Source organism: Ictalurus punctatus, chromosome 7 (assembly GCF_001660625.3).
Source record: "Ictalurus punctatus breed USDA103 chromosome 7, Coco_2.0, whole genome shotgun sequence".
Lineage (NCBI taxonomy): Eukaryota > Metazoa > Chordata > Actinopteri > Siluriformes > Ictaluridae > Ictalurus > Ictalurus punctatus.
The window spans coordinates 7,497,600-7,515,498 of record NC_030422.2 but is presented as its reverse complement, the minus strand read 5'-3'; the positions used below and the strand labels follow the sequence as shown (position 1 = coordinate 7,515,498).

Below are 17,899 nucleotides of genomic sequence, written 5' to 3'. Positions count from 1 at the left end.
TGCAGTGCAAGCAGCGTCTAAAAGGTCTTACAAAATAAGACCAGAGTTCAAAATAAAAATGACGACACCATAATCAGTGTGTAGTTACATGGTTTCCTGTTATAACGGCTCTGAATTATAGATACACCCTTATATCATTATGGGAAATTTCTAGAAAGATAATTGAGGCATTGTTCTATTACCTGTCCTAACCATTACCTCCGACTAAAACTTGCATGAGAACTTTTTTTTTGTCTGCTTCATATATGATCTGCATTATATAAACAGGATAAAAGTAAATCAAATACACAGTAACCGTAATTACCATTTTTAAGTTTAAATAGATCGTTTAATTTTTAAGTTACAAAGGCTATATGGCTCCCTAATCATGGAAGCACCCTTAAAGATTTCATTCGTTTAATATCAACATTAATGCTGCTGTTCTTCTAATGCTCCTTAAGTTCAAAGTGTAATTTCCTCAGCATACATATAAGTATGTACATGTGTGTAATGAGAATCTCTTGTGTATTTGTGGGTGTAAACTGGGAGATGGTGCAGGGAGCTACCTGTATGTGAACTCATCCTTGCAACAAGAGGGGGATGTTGCTCGTATAATCACCCAGCAGGAGTTTCCCGCCAGTGCTGGTGTCTGCCATCTGCGCTTCTGGTTCCACATGTACGGCTCCGAACAAATGGGCACGCTGAAGGTGAGAAAGACTTTGAGAGATTGGCAGGCAGGATTGATCTGACCTGAAATATAAACGTCAATCTTTTTTAGTCAGAGAGAACTCGAAACACTAAACAAACAAGGCTGAACAATTGCTCATTAATTATCTCCCATCTTCTCTACCGCTTCGTCAATAAGTCTCTTAAATCTGCTTCTGCTCCACTGAGGCTTAATATTGCTGTGGTTCCACCAATACTGGAACTGGGATTGATCCTCCGGAGCTCTCTAACTGTTCTGTGTTTCCCGAGGTGGAAAGTAACAGAGCTTTGTTACGGCACTTAAATGCTGTATGTTTTTTTTTTTTACGTGAATTTTTCTTTCACCTCATACTTTCTAGTTCTGCTTCCTACATTTCAAAATCCGTGTTCCGTTCAGTACGTTTGCACGGACAACAATAATCCGATGTTAACCCGATTAAGACGGTACTCTGATTAAGAAGCTAGCATGTAAACAGCCATTTTTAATTAATTTAATCCGAGTAAAGTCACACTCGAAGTAAACACAAATCGGATTAAGACGTGTGGAGTATTCCCGTTTTAGTCGCGTTATCGACGTGCGTTACAGACATGTAAACACCTTAATCGCACTATTAACGTCGTGTGGGAGATTTCGCCGCATTTTGCGACAGGACACGTACACACACGGCAGCGCTCAACCGTTTGACGGCAAACGAGAGAGCACGGCTGCGTCCCGAACCGCGTACTTGCCTGCTATATAGCAGGTGAAATACATGTATCTCATCTACTATATAGTTGGTAAGTAAGCGGTTTGGGACGCAGCCCACGGCTTCAAGCAGTCGTCTGTTTGCACGTACAGCATGACGAATAATTAACCGCACTTCGTAAAAAATTAACATAAAAACACAAAAAACTACTGGCACCCTGTCCAGGGTGTGCCCCACCTTGTGCCCCATGCTCCCTGGGATAGGCTCCAGGTTCCCCGTGACCCTGAAAAGGAGTAAGCATTAGAAGATGGATGGATGGACACCCAAAACTGTATACAGTCCCATAACAAACTTCCAAACACAACGTTAGTGCAGTTCTTGTTTATAATATTTTTGTCAAAAACTTTTTAGCACTCTAAATCTACGCTTTAACAGATGCAGCAGCAAGAATCGGACATAACACTGTAATCAACGTTAAATACCATTTGTATTGTACTGTATGTGTTTATTAAGGCAGTGCGCAGAGCGGTATCAGCGAGTGTGGTCATTATTAATGAAGTCAAGTGAATTGCCCACGTCTAAAATATTTACGAACGTGGAGCAGTGAGAGTGCAGAGAACCTCTCGCACGTGAGAGAGAGCACACGTGCACTCATGAGGGTCTATTCATAGCACCTTTCGCTCATGAAATAAGCCTAATTTCCCCTCTTCTCAACCAACACTATATTGCAAGTCATGTGGTAGCACAGAAGGTATTTTTTTGAAATGTGGAAAGTGTCAAGACTGAAGAAATCTCCAGTTCCATATTACGTACGCGTATTGAAGGAAATCTAAATGTTGAAAATGTGGTGATCTATAGTAAGCTTGTGACAAAACGGTGATATGTCCATTGTATACTGAATGTTTTTTTTTAATCTGTGAGAATGGGTTGGGTTTAAAACACCAGAACGTCTTAAACATCTTAAGGTCAATGCTAGCAGCACACAGCAGCAACCAACATGAACAGAGCGAAATGAAATGCTCCATGACACCCCTGATTTGGAATATTCAGTAGATGAATCATTTCTCTATCAGTATCTGTAAGTATCAAAAACGTATACTTGTGCTTGGGTTTGAAAAATAAACGCTATTGATGCATTATTATTATTATGCTCGCTAAAATTCGAAAGAGATCATTTTGTTAATATTTTTGTACTTTTACTTTCGTCCTTGATCCTTTTTTTTTTTTTTTCTACTTTAACTCGAGTGAAGAATTTGAAGCTATTCTTTATCCAAAGTAGTTTAGATTAATAGTTGTACTTGAGTAAAGTCACTTGTACTTCAGTACCTCTGTATACATCTAACCTCTAATCTCCCAATCTGATCGAATGAATGGTATCCTCTCAGCTAAAGAGTTAGCTTGCTATTGACAACCGCTTTGAGTCTTTCCAGTCTGCTTTGTGTGCGCTGTATAGCACTGAGCCCGCTCTTTTAATAGGCAGTAATGATCTTCACGAGACTTACTTACATACCCACCTGGCCCTTAGGGCAGCCTTTAACACAATAAATCATAACATTCTTCTTTCTTCTCTGACTTTTATTTGGATTCCTTGCCACCTGTATGTCTATAAGACTGCATTATGTCTATGGATATCAAAACTTGTTTTGCTACTTACAATCGGGTCGGTAAGTATTTGGACAGTGACACAATTTTTGTCATTGTGCCTCTGTACACCACCACAATGGATTTGAAATGACGTAATCAATATATACTTATAAGATGACTGAAGAATCAGAGACCAAGAGCCGGGTTCTAATAAAAAAAAATAAATAAATAAATAAAAGAGAGAGAGAAGGTTGATTGCGTGCACAAAGACAATATGGGCATTCTATAGTGTAAACAAAAGTCGGACGCATGGAGCTCTTTTATACTGATGTGTACGTGCAAGAAAGCACGAAAAAGCAAGACCATATAGATAATATCTAAGGCTAGAAGAAAAACATGGAAAAGAACAGAAGATTACGACCCAAGGAACAGACACACGTACATCAGATAGCACAAGGAACTTGAAGCGATTTCTAATTTGCATATCAATGCATATTCATGGTTCTTTGCATGATGTTCCTAGGAACTTTTTGAGAAGTTTGATGGGTATTTTTTTTCATTATAAAACCAGAACCCAGTCAGTATACTATGAATTGAAAGTTTTTGCACTAACTCTGTAGGTCTACACGGTGGGCAGTAGCGGCATTCCCTTACTGATGTGGGCCGCTAGCGGGAACTATGGAGACAGGTGGCGTTACGGTAACGTGGTGCTGTCGAACCCTCATCCTTTCAGAGTGAGTTTTCAGGCTGAAGTGGGAGGAGACAAGTGGACAGACATCGCCATTGACGACCTCTCGTTCACCCAAGAGTGTGCCATAGGAGGTACAGCACCTACACCTCCCATTCTATCTCTTCCTTTTCTGTAACTATCTAAAGACTATATAAGGAATATGTTCCTTTACAAAGATCGTACCCTGTTCCTTATGACCCGAGAGTAAATACATGAAGGAAAAACGTTTAAAAATGATAGTCATACTTATTGTGTTTTACTGTTTCCTCAGCTCCCGTCACCCCTGTGCCTCCGACGTGTGATTCAGGACAATTCCAGTGTGTGTACTTGTTGGAGTGTGTCCCCCAGATCTGGCGCTGTGATGGAGAAGCAGATTGTGTGGATGGTTCAGATGAGGAGGATTGTGGGAGTTTAGTTCCCGGGACTGTGCCGCCACAAACGGGCTGTGAGGACACGCAGTACCGCTGTGCCAAGAACATGTGCGTTCATTCATTGTTGCGCTGTGACGGCATAGCAGACTGCCCCAACGGCGAGGACGAATATGGATGTCGTAAGATGCACACACACACACACAAAGAAGTACATAGAAGGTACAGTACATAACACAATGATAGCAGCAATAGTAATAATAACGTGTAATCTATACAGTGCTAATCAAGTCAGTGTTAGATTGTGATTTTAGTATTATAAAGCCATATACATACAGGGTAGTATTTTAGAGCAGGTAGCCCTAGTGCTAGGAACGTTGCAAAAACTGTAGTCGAGATGTAAATATTGTTGTACAATTGGGATAAAATGTAAATAATAGTACTACAAAAAGTGTTCATCCCTAGAAGTGGCACAATTCGCCATTAAGCCTGTGGGGAAAAAAAAAAATCAACACCTAAGGTAAAAGTGGTATAAGAATTCATAGAGCAATGAAATATTTTTCTTTCTGATGTATAAATAATTTCTCGCTTGCCTTCCAGCACCACGAGTATAACAACTTTTGGGCTTCTTTAGAAAATATAACTTAAAAATATAAAAAATAAGTACCTTGGCAAGTAAAAAAAATATCTTAAATAAAGGCAAATTCAACTGATATTTCTCTTTATTACATTGTTTGTAAACAAATTCAAGATGACTAAGCTTATGTCTAAATATTTCTACTCATTTCAAGAAAGTCTGAAATTAGCAACTATGTCTAGAAATAGGCTTAATGGTCTTATATTTGTTACGTGATGATCTCATCTCATTTCTCAGGAGAAAGATTAGATAACGTTTCATTTATTCCAGATCGTTAAGATCTCGTTCTTCGACCATGTAAGCTTTACAGTTAGCTCGACATTTTAGTTTAGCTCAGTCGAATTTAATACGAGCTAATAGCTACATAAGTAGTTCCCAATGTAAGCAGCACTACACTGGTCTAATTTGTCTGGCTGCTTCTTCATCATTAGCGATGCTTTGGTTAGATAGGTAGATGAGGAAAGGAAGCGGTGCTGGAAAGTTTGTGAACCCTTTAGAATCGTCTATATTTCTGCATAAATATGACCTAAAACATCATCAGATTTTCACACACGTCCTAAAAGTAGACCAAGAGAACATCATTAAACAAACGAGACCAAAATATCATACTTGGTCATTCATGCATATCTGTGAGTGGCAAAAGTATGTGAACGGCTAGGATTGAGCAGTTAAATTGAAGGCGTTTTAAAGAGGCAGGTGTTTTAATGAGTCGTGAGGAATCGCTGATTGAATAAAATATTTACTCGAGCACATTCTAGTGTTTGGTGTACTGACTTCTCATTTTACAGGTGAATTTCCACCAAATTAATAGCTACCATCAATGTAAATTATTTACATATGACAGATCACTAGTCAATAACACGTGATGCATATCAAGATATTTCTAAATGAATAAGAAAAGTCTATAAGATCTTATTTATGACTTGTTGATGGTAGTGTGTGTGGAGCTGATACGAGGGTATTGTAGTATTGTTGGTCAACTTTGTACTGTAGAGGCACAATTTGTGCTGTTCATCCTCTAATCCTGCAACACCGCCAGTTTCTGACTACAGGACTGCTGTTGAGGCGTTTAAGGACTTCGGCCACACCGCTCTACTTGATACACATGTACCAGTACCACACTCACTACAATATCAAGGTTATTGGTGTGCTGAGAATGATCCACCATCCAGATAATATCTGCCGAGTGGTGGTCCCTTACCACTGATGGATGAGGTAGAAGGTGATGAGAAACTGAGCACAGAAACAAATCTGCTAAGTCAGGAGCTGTACAAAAACTAAAATGGTAGGTTTACATGATAAAATGGAGAGTGAAAAGTGTCAACGTTAACACGTTCTCTGCCTGTGTGTTTGCCTCTTTGTGTGCAGCTGTCGTGCAGTGTGAGATTGGGGAGTTGGTGTGTGAGAGTAGCTGTATTCCTCACAGCAAGCGATGTGATCACACTGTAGACTGTCCTACCTTTAACTCTGACGAGTCTAGCTGCTATGGTAAAACCCAATCCGATTTTTTTCTTCTTCTTCTTCTCTCAAGCAAAACACTGCGAATCAGTTATACAGTACACATGCATATACAGTAAAGGTATGTTTGCGTGAATCTTACGAAAGGTCTTCGTTTTGAGCCTCAGCGACTATCCTCTCTTCTAAATCAGGTCTCCAATTATTGCTGAATTTATGAATAAATGAAGTTTTTTTTAAAAAAAAAAAAAGGGTCTGTGAGCAGGTTTGTAAGCTTATAATAAGTAATATGTTTGCCCCGTGCTTTTCCATGTTTTACTTGATTTAATTATCAGCTCATGGAGAGCTTGGCAGTTCACTAATGCACTGAGTCAGAGCCTGGTTCATGCACTATACCTTATTTGTAGCTGTGCACAGTGTGTGTGCTTATAGACTAATGATGAGCTTAGCATTAGAGTAATGGAAGGAATATGTGAGGCCGGCTATGCTTCATTCACACATGCTGATCCCTATAATGAAAATATTTTTTTAAAAAGGTACAAATTATTCACTGCACTGCTTCGGTATGTTTTCTCAATCAGCCTAATGAGGTTCGTCTTTTTAAAAAAATAAAAAATAAAAAAATAAAACAACCCTGATGTGCCATTTATTAGTCAATAGCACAAACTGAGGAGCCGAGTTTGAGATACTCCAGAGAAAAGACTTGGTGAAAGTCTGTCGAAAGATTTCGGAGACAAAGGAGATCTGACGTAACTCCTCGCTGTTTTCCAGGGTTTATAAAACCTCATCTGTTCTACTTCACGCCTCGTTGATTTGTAATCGTCGTTGCGAGTACTGCAATGAAACATTCCTAGAGACTGGCTATAATAAAATATCAGTGAATATGTAAATGAAGATTTCTGGAGCTATTTTGTAATATTTGTGAAATATGTGTGTCTGGTTTACAGAGTGCCCCACTGGTTACTGCCTCAATGATGGGATGTGTAGTGTGGGGAACCATGGACCTGTGTGCATGTAAGTAACACACACACACTGCAAACATATTGCAGACATTTTAAGTTCCCATACACACTCATAACATGAATAATTACCCACCATGACACAATCACACTCCATACAGCACACGAGGCACGATAACCTGAAGAAAAGAATTAAATTAATGGCAGAAATGAATGCAAAATCAAGCAAATGGTCAGATATTAAGCTTGTGGGACAAAGAACACACCTATTCACACACCACGGACATTTTGGACATGCCAGTCAGCCTACAACGCGAGTCTTTGGACTGGAGGAGGAAACCGGAGCACCCGGAGAAAACCCCCAAAGCACAAGGAGAACATGCAAACTCCACACACACAGGGTGGAGGAAGGGTTCAAACCCCTAACCCCGGAGATGCGAGGCAAACGTTCTAAGCACTAAGCTATTTCAAAATGATAAGAATGTACCATTCGGGAAGCCAAGGAGAAGTGGAAAAGTGGAAGCTGAACTGTCATAAGTGGTGGAGATAATCTAATAACAGTAGATTAAGCCATAATGTAATGTAACGCAAGGAGTTCACCCTTGGTTTGGAGCATGTGATGTCAATTACTTAACTAACTTTCATGGTGGAATTTGTCATGCTGCTTTAGTTGTCTTGAGAGCAAGTACAGTGTATAAAAGCCTCTTGCAGGACATCCTCTTGGATTTTCCTGCCTGGGGCCGCCATAGTCGCTAGTGTTGCCCCTGATGGGAGCTCATTGTGTACTAGTGTGGCATCAGTAAATGTTTTATCCTGGTCTAGGCCACAGAGGGTTAAATGATGAATTTGTTTATATTTTTTGAAATGGATCCAACTAAGTTTGTTGAAAATATTGTAGGCAGGTGGAAAAAAACAAACAAACTGCAGGATCGGTCAGAATTCAACGGGGGGCAGCATGGATTAAAGGAATGCTAAATGTACTTTTAGTGAGTGTGTTTGTGTCAGTATGAGTAATTATAGACTGCACATATCCCACTGCTGTCTACTGCTGTAGCTGTACTACCTTTGTTTACCAAGGGTCATTTCAGTGGGCAGATGCCATATGTGTGTGTGTGTGTGTGTGTGTGTGTGTGTGTGTGTGTGTGTGTGTGTTAGCTAATGGTTCGTTTCTTTCCTGTCCAGCTGTAAATCAATGTGGACTGGCAACCGCTGCCATGTGCAGCAAAAACCAACATCTCCCACATCTTCAATTGTGATTCCTGACACTGGACCAGGTAAGTGCGTGTGTGCATGCGTGTGTGCGTGCGTGCGTGTGTGCGTGCGTGTGTGCATGCGTGTGTGCATGCGTGCGTGCATGCGTGCGTGCATGCGTGCGTGTGTGTCATAATTCTGTGTGTGTTTCAGTCATACTTTACAGTGCTGTAAGTGTCGCAGTGCTCCTGATTCTGGCTGTTGTCATTGGCACTATTATCCTCTTCCTCGTACGAAGGAAGTGCACAGTTAAGTAAGTGTATTTCAATCAGACCTGTTGTATTTTTATGCCTCAAATTTTCCCCTGATCCTTCCTATTGCATGGAAAGAAATTCAATACGAGTTTTTCTTGTTTGCGTTTTTTGGATGATTGTTAATATCGTTTTGTTTATTTGTCGCTATGATTTGTTTACTGTGCTTAGGGATCCCAAGTTGATTGCCAATGACGAACTGGACACGTATGCTGCTGAGTGTAGCGGAAAGGTCAGTCACACAAGTATTTCAGGCACATACAGATTGTACAGACGGAGTACTTTTGCACGGGTTCATTTCAAAACATATATCGCATAATATACGGGGGGGGCATGATGAAGACTATCAGATATGTCAAAGTCTCCAGAAGAACCGTGGCAGATCCGCTCAATCATTATCTCACGTCAGATTTCAAAGTGTACTGAAAAACACGGTCACTGAGCAGGTGACCATGTGATGCATCCTGGCGTGAAGCAGAGGTTGATTACAATATATCCAGAAACAGAGTATTCGTCTTATAACACAGCAATTTTAATACAATTTAAACAAAAACATCATATTGTACTTCTTTATCAATTAATAGGTACATTTAGAGACAAAGCCATCACGTTCTAATATCACCTAAAGAAAAGTTGTTCGCTCAACAGCCTCTTTTTGTCCTCTCTCTTCAAGAAAAACTGCAAAGCCCACCATCCTATAGACTTTCCCGTAACGTAAAACATAGACACGCCTTTCCATCTGACTGTCACAAAAGTGCGTACGCTAGAGATTTCTTCCACAAAGGAAGTAAAGGAAAAGATGTAAACAAATGTGCTCTCAGAAACTTGACGGTCTCAACAAAGAGACAGTTATTTTTAATCCATTTAAATAAAGCTGTTACTATAGAAACAATGACGTATAAGAACGAGCGCAGTAATGAATGAATGAATGAATGAATGCCTTTTATTGTCACTATACACATGTACAATGAAATTAAGAGCCACTCCTTTTTGTTCCGTGCAAACATATACATTCAATACACAAGAAGAATAAACAGATAATACACAGATAAATAAATAAGATAAATAAACAAAATAAATAAACAAGATATACAATATATGCAAGATATATGCACGATAGATAGATATTAGGGTGGATGGCGGAGGTACTATGAAATGCACAGTTTGAGACAATATATACATATGCTGTGAACTCAGTACATGTGTTTGTTTATCATGGTAATAGCTTTTGGGAAGAAACTATTCTTAAATCTGCTAGTCCTTGTTTTGATGCACCTGTAACGTCTCCCTGAGGGCAACAGATTGAACAGATCAAAGCCAGGGTGAGAACTGTCCTTAATGATAGTTTTTCCTCTGCTGAGGCAATGGGAAGTATAAATATCCATCAGGGAGGGGAGAGGGCAGCCAATGATCTTCTGTGCTGCTCTTACTACCCTCTGAAGCCTCTCCCTGTCTGCTGCGGTGCAGCTACCATACCACACCGTGATACAGTATGTCAGCAAGCTCTCGACGGACGAGCGGTAGAAGATCAGCAGCAGATTGGAGTCCAGATTGTACTTCCTGAGAACCCTAATATAATAAGTAATATAACCCTTGCAGCCGATACGTTCGACCAATCAGAAGCAAGGACATTTCATCCAGCCCTTCATTGTATGAATCCCTGTACTGTAATGATACTTCTGTAATAATGTACACTTTGAGCAAATGTTTAATCTATGTAATGCTGCCAAAGGATAGATATTGTTTAACCTTGATGCATTTCGGTTATTGTGTCGGTGTCTAATCGAGTATAATTAATGATTCAGTTTCTAGATGTGAGGCCCAGAAAATCTGCTGCCTTCAAGGCAAGATGGAGTAAATTTCCTAAACTGGCTATTAGTGTTTACCCATGGAGAGATGAACCAGAGGTACACACACACACACACACACACACACACGTGTACATGTGCTAAAGTAAACATACTGTACGTTGTCATGTTATCTGCACATTTCTTATTTACATTTGCAAGCAAAAGTGCTTTTTAGTCCTTTATGTACAGTGCTGTGAAAAAATATTCGCCCCCTTCCTAATTTGTTCTGATTTTGTGTAAATCTCAGACACAATTTTTTCAGAAATGAAAACAAAATCTAAGATAAAACAAAGGGAACCTGAGTAAAAAAAGTAAAAAAAAAGCAAAAAAGTTATCCAATACCAACTGGGCCTGTGTGAAAATGTATTTGCCCCCATAGTTACTAATTCTCCAAATCTATTAAATAGATTGATAATGGGGTTCAGCTGGACTAGACACAACCAGGCCTGATTACTACAAACCCCGTTCAATCAAATCAACACTTAAATAGAACTTTTTCAACAGTATGTTTGTTTATTATTTTTTTCTTTTCTGGACTAGCAATGGAGATGAGTAATCACTTGCCTTGACACTATATGTAGCCCATTTGCAGCTTGGAACAGATTTTGCTCAGATGACTTAGTTTTCAACCATAACGTGAGGGAAAGTGTAAGTACCATACATTATTTTGGCAAGTCAGTTAGGGTATCTACTTTGTTCACGTCAGTGGTTATTTAAAAAACAATCGATTGGAAGCAGATTTATTTCAGCGTTGCTTTGTTCTATATCAGATTTCCAGTGGGTTGAAAGTTTGCATCTACCAAGTTAACAGTCTTTTTATACAGTCTGGAAGATTTCAGAAAGTGTTCTAAAGACCTTTAGAAGCTTCTGGCTAGTTGTAATTAGGAGTTGATTAGGAGCGCATCTGTGGTTGTATTTAAGGCCCTACCTTTAGAGCCAGTGCCTTTTTTTGCCCTTAATAGCATGGGGAAAACCAGCAAACACCTCAGAAAAAAAAAAAAACTGATCCTAGGCATACGTCCAAAGTGAAAGAATTGGAGCGGCCATCGTCAAACACCTGACCTGACTCCCACAGAAAATTTGTGGACTGAACTGAAAAAGCATGTCTGAGCGAGGAGGCTCACAAACCTGATCGAGTACCACCAGTTCTGTCTGAAAGCACGCGAGAAACATTGCGAGTATTGCGAGAAGCGAGAAGGCTAGCCCAAGAATTTGATTCAAGTTCAAGCAATTCCTTCAATTACTAACAAAGTGTATGTATGCATCTGACCCACTGAAAATCTGGTACAGTAAATAAAAGCTGACATAAATCTGTCTCTTATCTATTATTTTGAAAATGACCTCTTATGGAAATAAATAAAGTAGTTGCTCTAATTGACTCAACACAGGAAATGTATGGTAACTTGAATTGCGTAGAGCTGCACAAAGCCAAGTTTGAATGTCTCGGTCTGAAGGCTGTGACCTCTACAGATTATCAAATGCTGCGTATCCTTAATGGTAATATTCTGCCTGATCCGTAATCAAGCAATAGTCGATTTCTGAATGTTTTTTGAGGCAACCCATTTGCCTTGGGTTTTGTCTTTATTGACATGCATACCCACTGCTGAAGTGCCTGACATCAATATTCCAATTGTTAGAATTGAATCACTCCTCAGTTGCTGTAGTAGCACATTGTTCTGCAGTAAGATGGATCATAAGCTGCCAACTGTTGAATTATTCATTTTTCTTTAAATAAGTGAGGATTATGTATTATATAAAAAAGGGACTTTTTTTTTTTTTTTGCAGAGGATATTAAAATCGCTTACGATTTAATGTTTGTTTCAGTCACCGATATCGACACTGAGCGAGCCCGGCTTGATATAAAGCTGATATTTTACTCTGTTCATAAGTCATGTTTCCATCCACGTATTTTTACGCGAATATTAGGATATCGCATAAACAGACACCATGGATGGAAACACCAAAATGTGCATTAAAAAGCGTATGCGCTCAATCGGGGCAGAAAATGTTTGTATGTTCGATAAGAAGACTACGATGGAAACGCATTTACCGATTAAGTTCCTCGACGCGCACCCAAAAAAAGGTCCCGATTTTGTTCTCTTGGACACACAGAACGGAAACGCTGCTTTATTTGCAAATGTTTTGCGCGATATTCCAATTTTTCACACAAGTTAAATTCGCAGCTCGGATGGAAACTCAGCCAAAGCGACAAAGAGTGTGTCATTGACCAGCAACACCACGAATCTCTAGCTGTCCAGTTCACATCCGTCCTAAGAGATGCTAACTTCATTGAAATGATAGGAGGGAACCTTAATGAAATGAATAGAGTTTACTTGAATTCTTTTGAAAGCTACAGTACCCTTAAAACCTGCCTATTCCTGTGTGTTGTTTTTAGATTCCTGCCAAACTGTCTTTTTCCAACCCACTCTACAAGGAACCCAAAAGCTCTGAGGCCTGAGGATAGACACACACACACACACACACACACACACACCCCACAAAGGTACTACAAAACCCCTACGGATGTACTTTTGTAATTTGATCCTTCTTGGCTAACATGACTGTACTTGTACAACATCCAAAGCCTTAAAACTATATATTTATGAAAAATGTAATTTATTTTCCTCTTCTGGGACAAAACACTGAGCGCAACTTCAAATCACCAGCTTATTACTTGGGCTCTGAGATGTTAGAGCCTGCGTCTAAAGTTCTCCGAGTTGAGGAAGTTGTCGCATTAAGAAGCAAAACCCAAACTCTTTATGACTCCATCGTTTTCCAATGAACGAGACAAATTGTCCTACTTGTTTTGATTTCCTGTTTTGTTCAGAGTAGAAACATTTGTGGCTTTCATTATTGTTCATATAACATAGAATAGACCACAATCCTACTGCAAAACCTGGGCTTTGTTTAAGATTTAAATCATGAAATGGTTTTCGTGTGGGACCACAGCATATGCCAATAAATGCAGACAGTTCACCAAAACCAATATTCAGCCTGACAGCATGACTCTTCAATTGTGTGTGTGTGTGTGTGTGTGTGTGTGTGTGTGTGTGTGTGTGTGCTTTAGTCTCTCTCTGTCTCTCTCTCAGAATTAGCAATTACCAGTAACGTCACTACATGTGTTGATTTAAATGGCAAGTTGAAGCATTTTATTACATTTAGCAAATGACCGTCAGATAGTACGTCCTGCACCTAGAACAATTCTAAAATACACCAAATTATAGGAAAGTTATAACGTTATATGATAAAGCATATGTTGTTCATATACAATAAGTAAGTAATGAGTATTGTATGTTGTCATGGCAATATGTGAATGCTGTATTAAACTGGATATTTAAGGTCACTGAACTCAAACACACACCCACACACACACACACACACACACACACACACACAATGTGGTACTAAATCAGTTATTGAACTGCTGATCTGAGGTTCTGCGTAAACGCAGCTTTATCGATCACCTTTTTCCATGCACAGTATGTGTGTGTTTGTGCGTTGTATTTATACTCGCTCCTGTGTTTTTCACAAGAATTTTAGAACACTTGGCAAAACAATGTGGGAATCATTATGTGCCTCCATCCGTTAATGTGAATGTTATTAGAAGACTACGGACTCACCGAGGAATTAAAATACTGAAACACCCACTCGCTATATCATAATTCATATGAAAATAATCCCTTTAGTGCCGGGGTTCTCCAACTGTTTAACAGCTTTATCTGTCAAATAAATTCTTTGCTACAAATTTATGAACGCAATCCACGTATTCAAATATCAAGCTCATAATTTAAACATGTACAAATCTACTCTGGCTAATGAAGATTGGTTTTTTTATTCAGCTTTTTAATTCTAGGTCCGTGCTGGCGGGGTTTTTTTTTTTTTTTTTTTTTTTTTTTTTAAGGAAGGGTTTGTTTTGTAGGTTTTTGAGGTTTGAATTACACCCATTCAATTCAAGTGACCAATCAGACATATTCATGAGCACAAGAACTCAATGGTAAATGTAATACATTTAATATTGCTGGGTTATGGGGGGCATGGTTGGGGGTTCAAATCCCGCTTCCCGTCGTGCATGTTCTCCCCGTGCTTTGGGGACTTCTTCCAGGTACTCTGGTTTCCTCTCCCAATCCAAAGACATGCGTTGTAGGCTGATTAGCATTTCCAAATTGTTCATGGTGTTTGAATGTGTGTGCGATTGTGCCCTGCGATGGGTTGGCACCCCGTCCAGGATGTCACCCGCCTTGTGCCCAGCGTTCCCTGGGATAGGCCCCAGGCTCCCCGAGACCCTTTGCAGGATAAGCGGTATGAAAAATAGTGGATTTGTATAGAATTTTCCTTTCTAGCACCAGATGAACTGGGAACATTTCGGCATTGATCATAACATAGTCAGAGATTATTTGAATGGTATTTCAGGCGTACAAATTAGTAACAGGAAGGACTAGACTTGTTGGCAGCAGAGGCATCCCCACAGATGCTGCTGACATCCAGTTCTACTTTTCAGACCCTCCAAGATTTCACGACCGCAGCAATTAGCGCAAAATCAACGAAACTCCATAATATTCAAAGGAGCGGGCAATTTTTCAAAATGACCACAGATTTGGGCCACGACGCATCAGGTGATATCATCACAACATGCATTTCGCCAAAGCCCCCAAACATGAGTACAGCTAAAAGATCTCATTTACAAAACAGACATCACTGCGAAAGACCGTTCAAAACAATTTCCTGCGATTGCAATTCCACATTTGCATAACAGGTGAATGTAAATCCTGTTTATGGTGCAGGGCAAGCCAAGTGTACCAGAGGCAGCATGCATCATGAGCATGGGACTCACAGTGCATGTATGCCACTATAATAGGGGTGTAACACAACATTTGTATGTGTATCTGATTAGTGCTCCACATATTCATATCTGTATCTGTAAAGTACCTGTAAGTGGACATGGTCAAAACCAGACTTTTTTTTTTTTATATATATATATATATATATATATATAGAATCGTACATGGAACTGTTCTTTAATCCTTCTCATGCAGTTATTATTTGTATTTGTACCTGTCTGTGCCATTTTCTACAGAACTCCAACCTTTATCCCTACTCCAAGCTGTAAGAGCAGAAGGCGTACAGTTTATCCAGCGGGTCTGTATGTACAGGAAAGTAAAGCTGTTTAGGTATCGGGTGGTTGTGGTTTGGTTAGTACAGAAGCCTCAGCCTCAATGGAAGATCGATGGAAGAGACATTTATTTGATAGAAAGGTCCATTCCACCTTATCCACTCGATAAACTGTGCTCTGAAGTTAAACAGCACAAGGACAGACAGCACTGCTTTGGCAAAGAAAACCTCCACGCGGAGATAACGGTCTTCCAACCATTTTCAAGCCCACAGTGTAAACGATGTTTAAATGTTAAGTCGGCACTTCATTTGTGCTGCATTTGTGTGGGCAAAGAAGTGTACACAATTGTCATTTCCCTGTTCCCTTTCTTTCATTCTCTTTGTGCTGTTCTCTTTCAGTGCGCTCTCGAACACTCGTCGTTTCACTGACAGAGAATGAGGAAACGGAAGAACGCTAATAGAGGAGCGTAGCATGGCAACACGGACATCAAAGATAAAAGTCTCATTATTTTGCTTAAGGATTTGTCATTTATTTTACACCCCCCCCCCCCCCCCCCCCTTATTTTGCCTTTATTTCTGAATTAGTCAAGCAGCCTAAAATTTGAGACATCCAGCCGGTTGAATGTATATACAGGTAAATCATTAGCTAGCTTAGCGAGCTAGACTAGCTATCCAGATCTTTTGATGCTTTACACTTAGGATAATGTATAAGGGCCAGATAGATAAGTGTAGCTAGAAATATGTATGAATTAACATGAGCTAGCTAGCTAATAAATCTACTACATAAAGCTACTGAAACCCCAACTACATTTAGCTAAGTTAGCTAGCTAGCTAACATTACTTTTCTTTATATACCGTTGATCATTAAGACGGTGTTCACATAAATAATACCATGACGGATTGTTCTGTCATACGAAAATAATCTAAGCAGGGGTGGAGGGAAACCACCCCGATGTTGGTGCTGGTTAGCAAGTTATCGCTAATTATTACTCCAGTCCGTTACTCAAGTCAGTGTTTGGACGCTTTTCACTACTGCTCAAATTTCAGGAGTGCTACAGTTTTTTTTTAGATTTGATTTTATGTCAGTTTATACGTTAATGTGGGTTGTTCAGATCAGTGTCGGTCGGTGTTGAAGGTCAGCAGCGTGTAGGAAGAAGCTGATGCAGAGTCTGAGAGTTACAGACTGGATGTTCTGCCAGACAGCAGTGGCATTAAAAGTGCGTGGGTAGGTCATTTGCATGGTTGCATTTGAGAGGTTTTGAGGATGCACCGTAGTCAACATTTCTCTGTTTTATTTGATAGATATTTCCACCACAGTGGAGACCCTCAGTGGTCACACTACTGCAGTACACTTTGCAGATTCATGACTGTGCTCCGAAGCACAGCTTGCATCACATCATTAACTTTTACTGATGAGACAACAATACTGGGCCTCATCAGCACCAACAGAAAGTCAGCGTACGCAGAGGTGGTAGAGCGGCTACACTATATGTAGATGATGCCGCTATATACACTTTCAGCATAAATCCTTAGAGCCAGCTTTGCGAAAACTCTAAAACATCACTCACACTGCACGAGTAGGGGGTTTACACCCAGCATTTCACAATGCAGTAAGAAAACTTTTCACTCGCATGCTTACACGCTCATCAAAGTGTGTCTGACTGCCATACATGCCAGGATACAAACAAACCCAGCAGGGAGGATGAGCGTGTGCCGTGAGAGACCCCACTCCAGCCCCAGTGTTAAGTGTTAGCAGTCAGTACAAGAAGATATGCGGGTGATATTTACCCACAGTGCAGTCACTGTAATCGTACTAGAGATTAGTGGGACAACAGTTAGTGGGCTGTCCAAATCAACTGGTTGATTCTTACTTGCTCAGCAACAGTAATAAATAAATAAATAAATAAATAAATCCTGGCAGACCAGAGATGTCCACAATACTGGACGACCGGAGAACACATTTAATCATGATGAAAAACTGTTGAACATTCCGATAAACTGAATACCTGATTTAGCCAATGAGCTGAAGTACTAAGCCAAAACAACAAGAATGTTGTTTCTATCCATTTACATAGAGAGTGCAGTGTAGTCTGGATTCCTGAAGGATAACACAACACAACACACAGCACGAAATATGAGCTCATCAAACAAATGTTTGTCCTGGGTATGGGTCAAAAAAAAAAAAAAAAAAAAAGTCGGGCTTGATTTATGTCTTGTAGTAAATAAAAGGCTATTGTTTTTCAACGTTGACGTCTTGAACGGTTGACTAATTGTTCCTGCTGACATTCTTAAAAGCAATGAGTGACTTGTCATGTTCGGTGCATGCAGAGCTGTG

At 39.8% G+C, this 17,899-nt stretch overlaps 1 protein-coding gene across 2 annotated transcripts in view; it reads left to right on the top strand.

Annotated features, from left to right (window-relative positions):
* Nucleotides 1-14,210, top strand: part of malrd1 (MAM and LDL receptor class A domain containing 1) — a 54,082-nt gene extending 39,872 nt beyond the window's left edge. For both annotated transcript variants that reach the window (XM_053681268.1, XM_017472967.3), the window contains 10 exons: nucleotides 529-686; nucleotides 3,575-3,776; nucleotides 3,956-4,234; nucleotides 6,058-6,177; nucleotides 7,092-7,158; nucleotides 8,286-8,377; nucleotides 8,508-8,607; nucleotides 8,777-8,837; nucleotides 10,411-10,512; nucleotides 12,851-14,210. In XM_053681268.1, the coding sequence (XP_053537243.1) occupies nucleotides 529-686; nucleotides 3,575-3,776; nucleotides 3,956-4,234; nucleotides 6,058-6,177; nucleotides 7,092-7,158; nucleotides 8,286-8,377; nucleotides 8,508-8,607; nucleotides 8,777-8,837; nucleotides 10,411-10,512; nucleotides 12,851-12,913 (1,244 nt within the window). In that variant the 3' untranslated portion in view covers nucleotides 12,914-14,210. The remainder of the gene's footprint in view (nucleotides 1-528; nucleotides 687-3,574; nucleotides 3,777-3,955; nucleotides 4,235-6,057; nucleotides 6,178-7,091; nucleotides 7,159-8,285; nucleotides 8,378-8,507; nucleotides 8,608-8,776; nucleotides 8,838-10,410; nucleotides 10,513-12,850) is intronic.
* The last annotated feature ends 3,689 nt before the right edge of the window (nucleotides 14,211-17,899 follow it).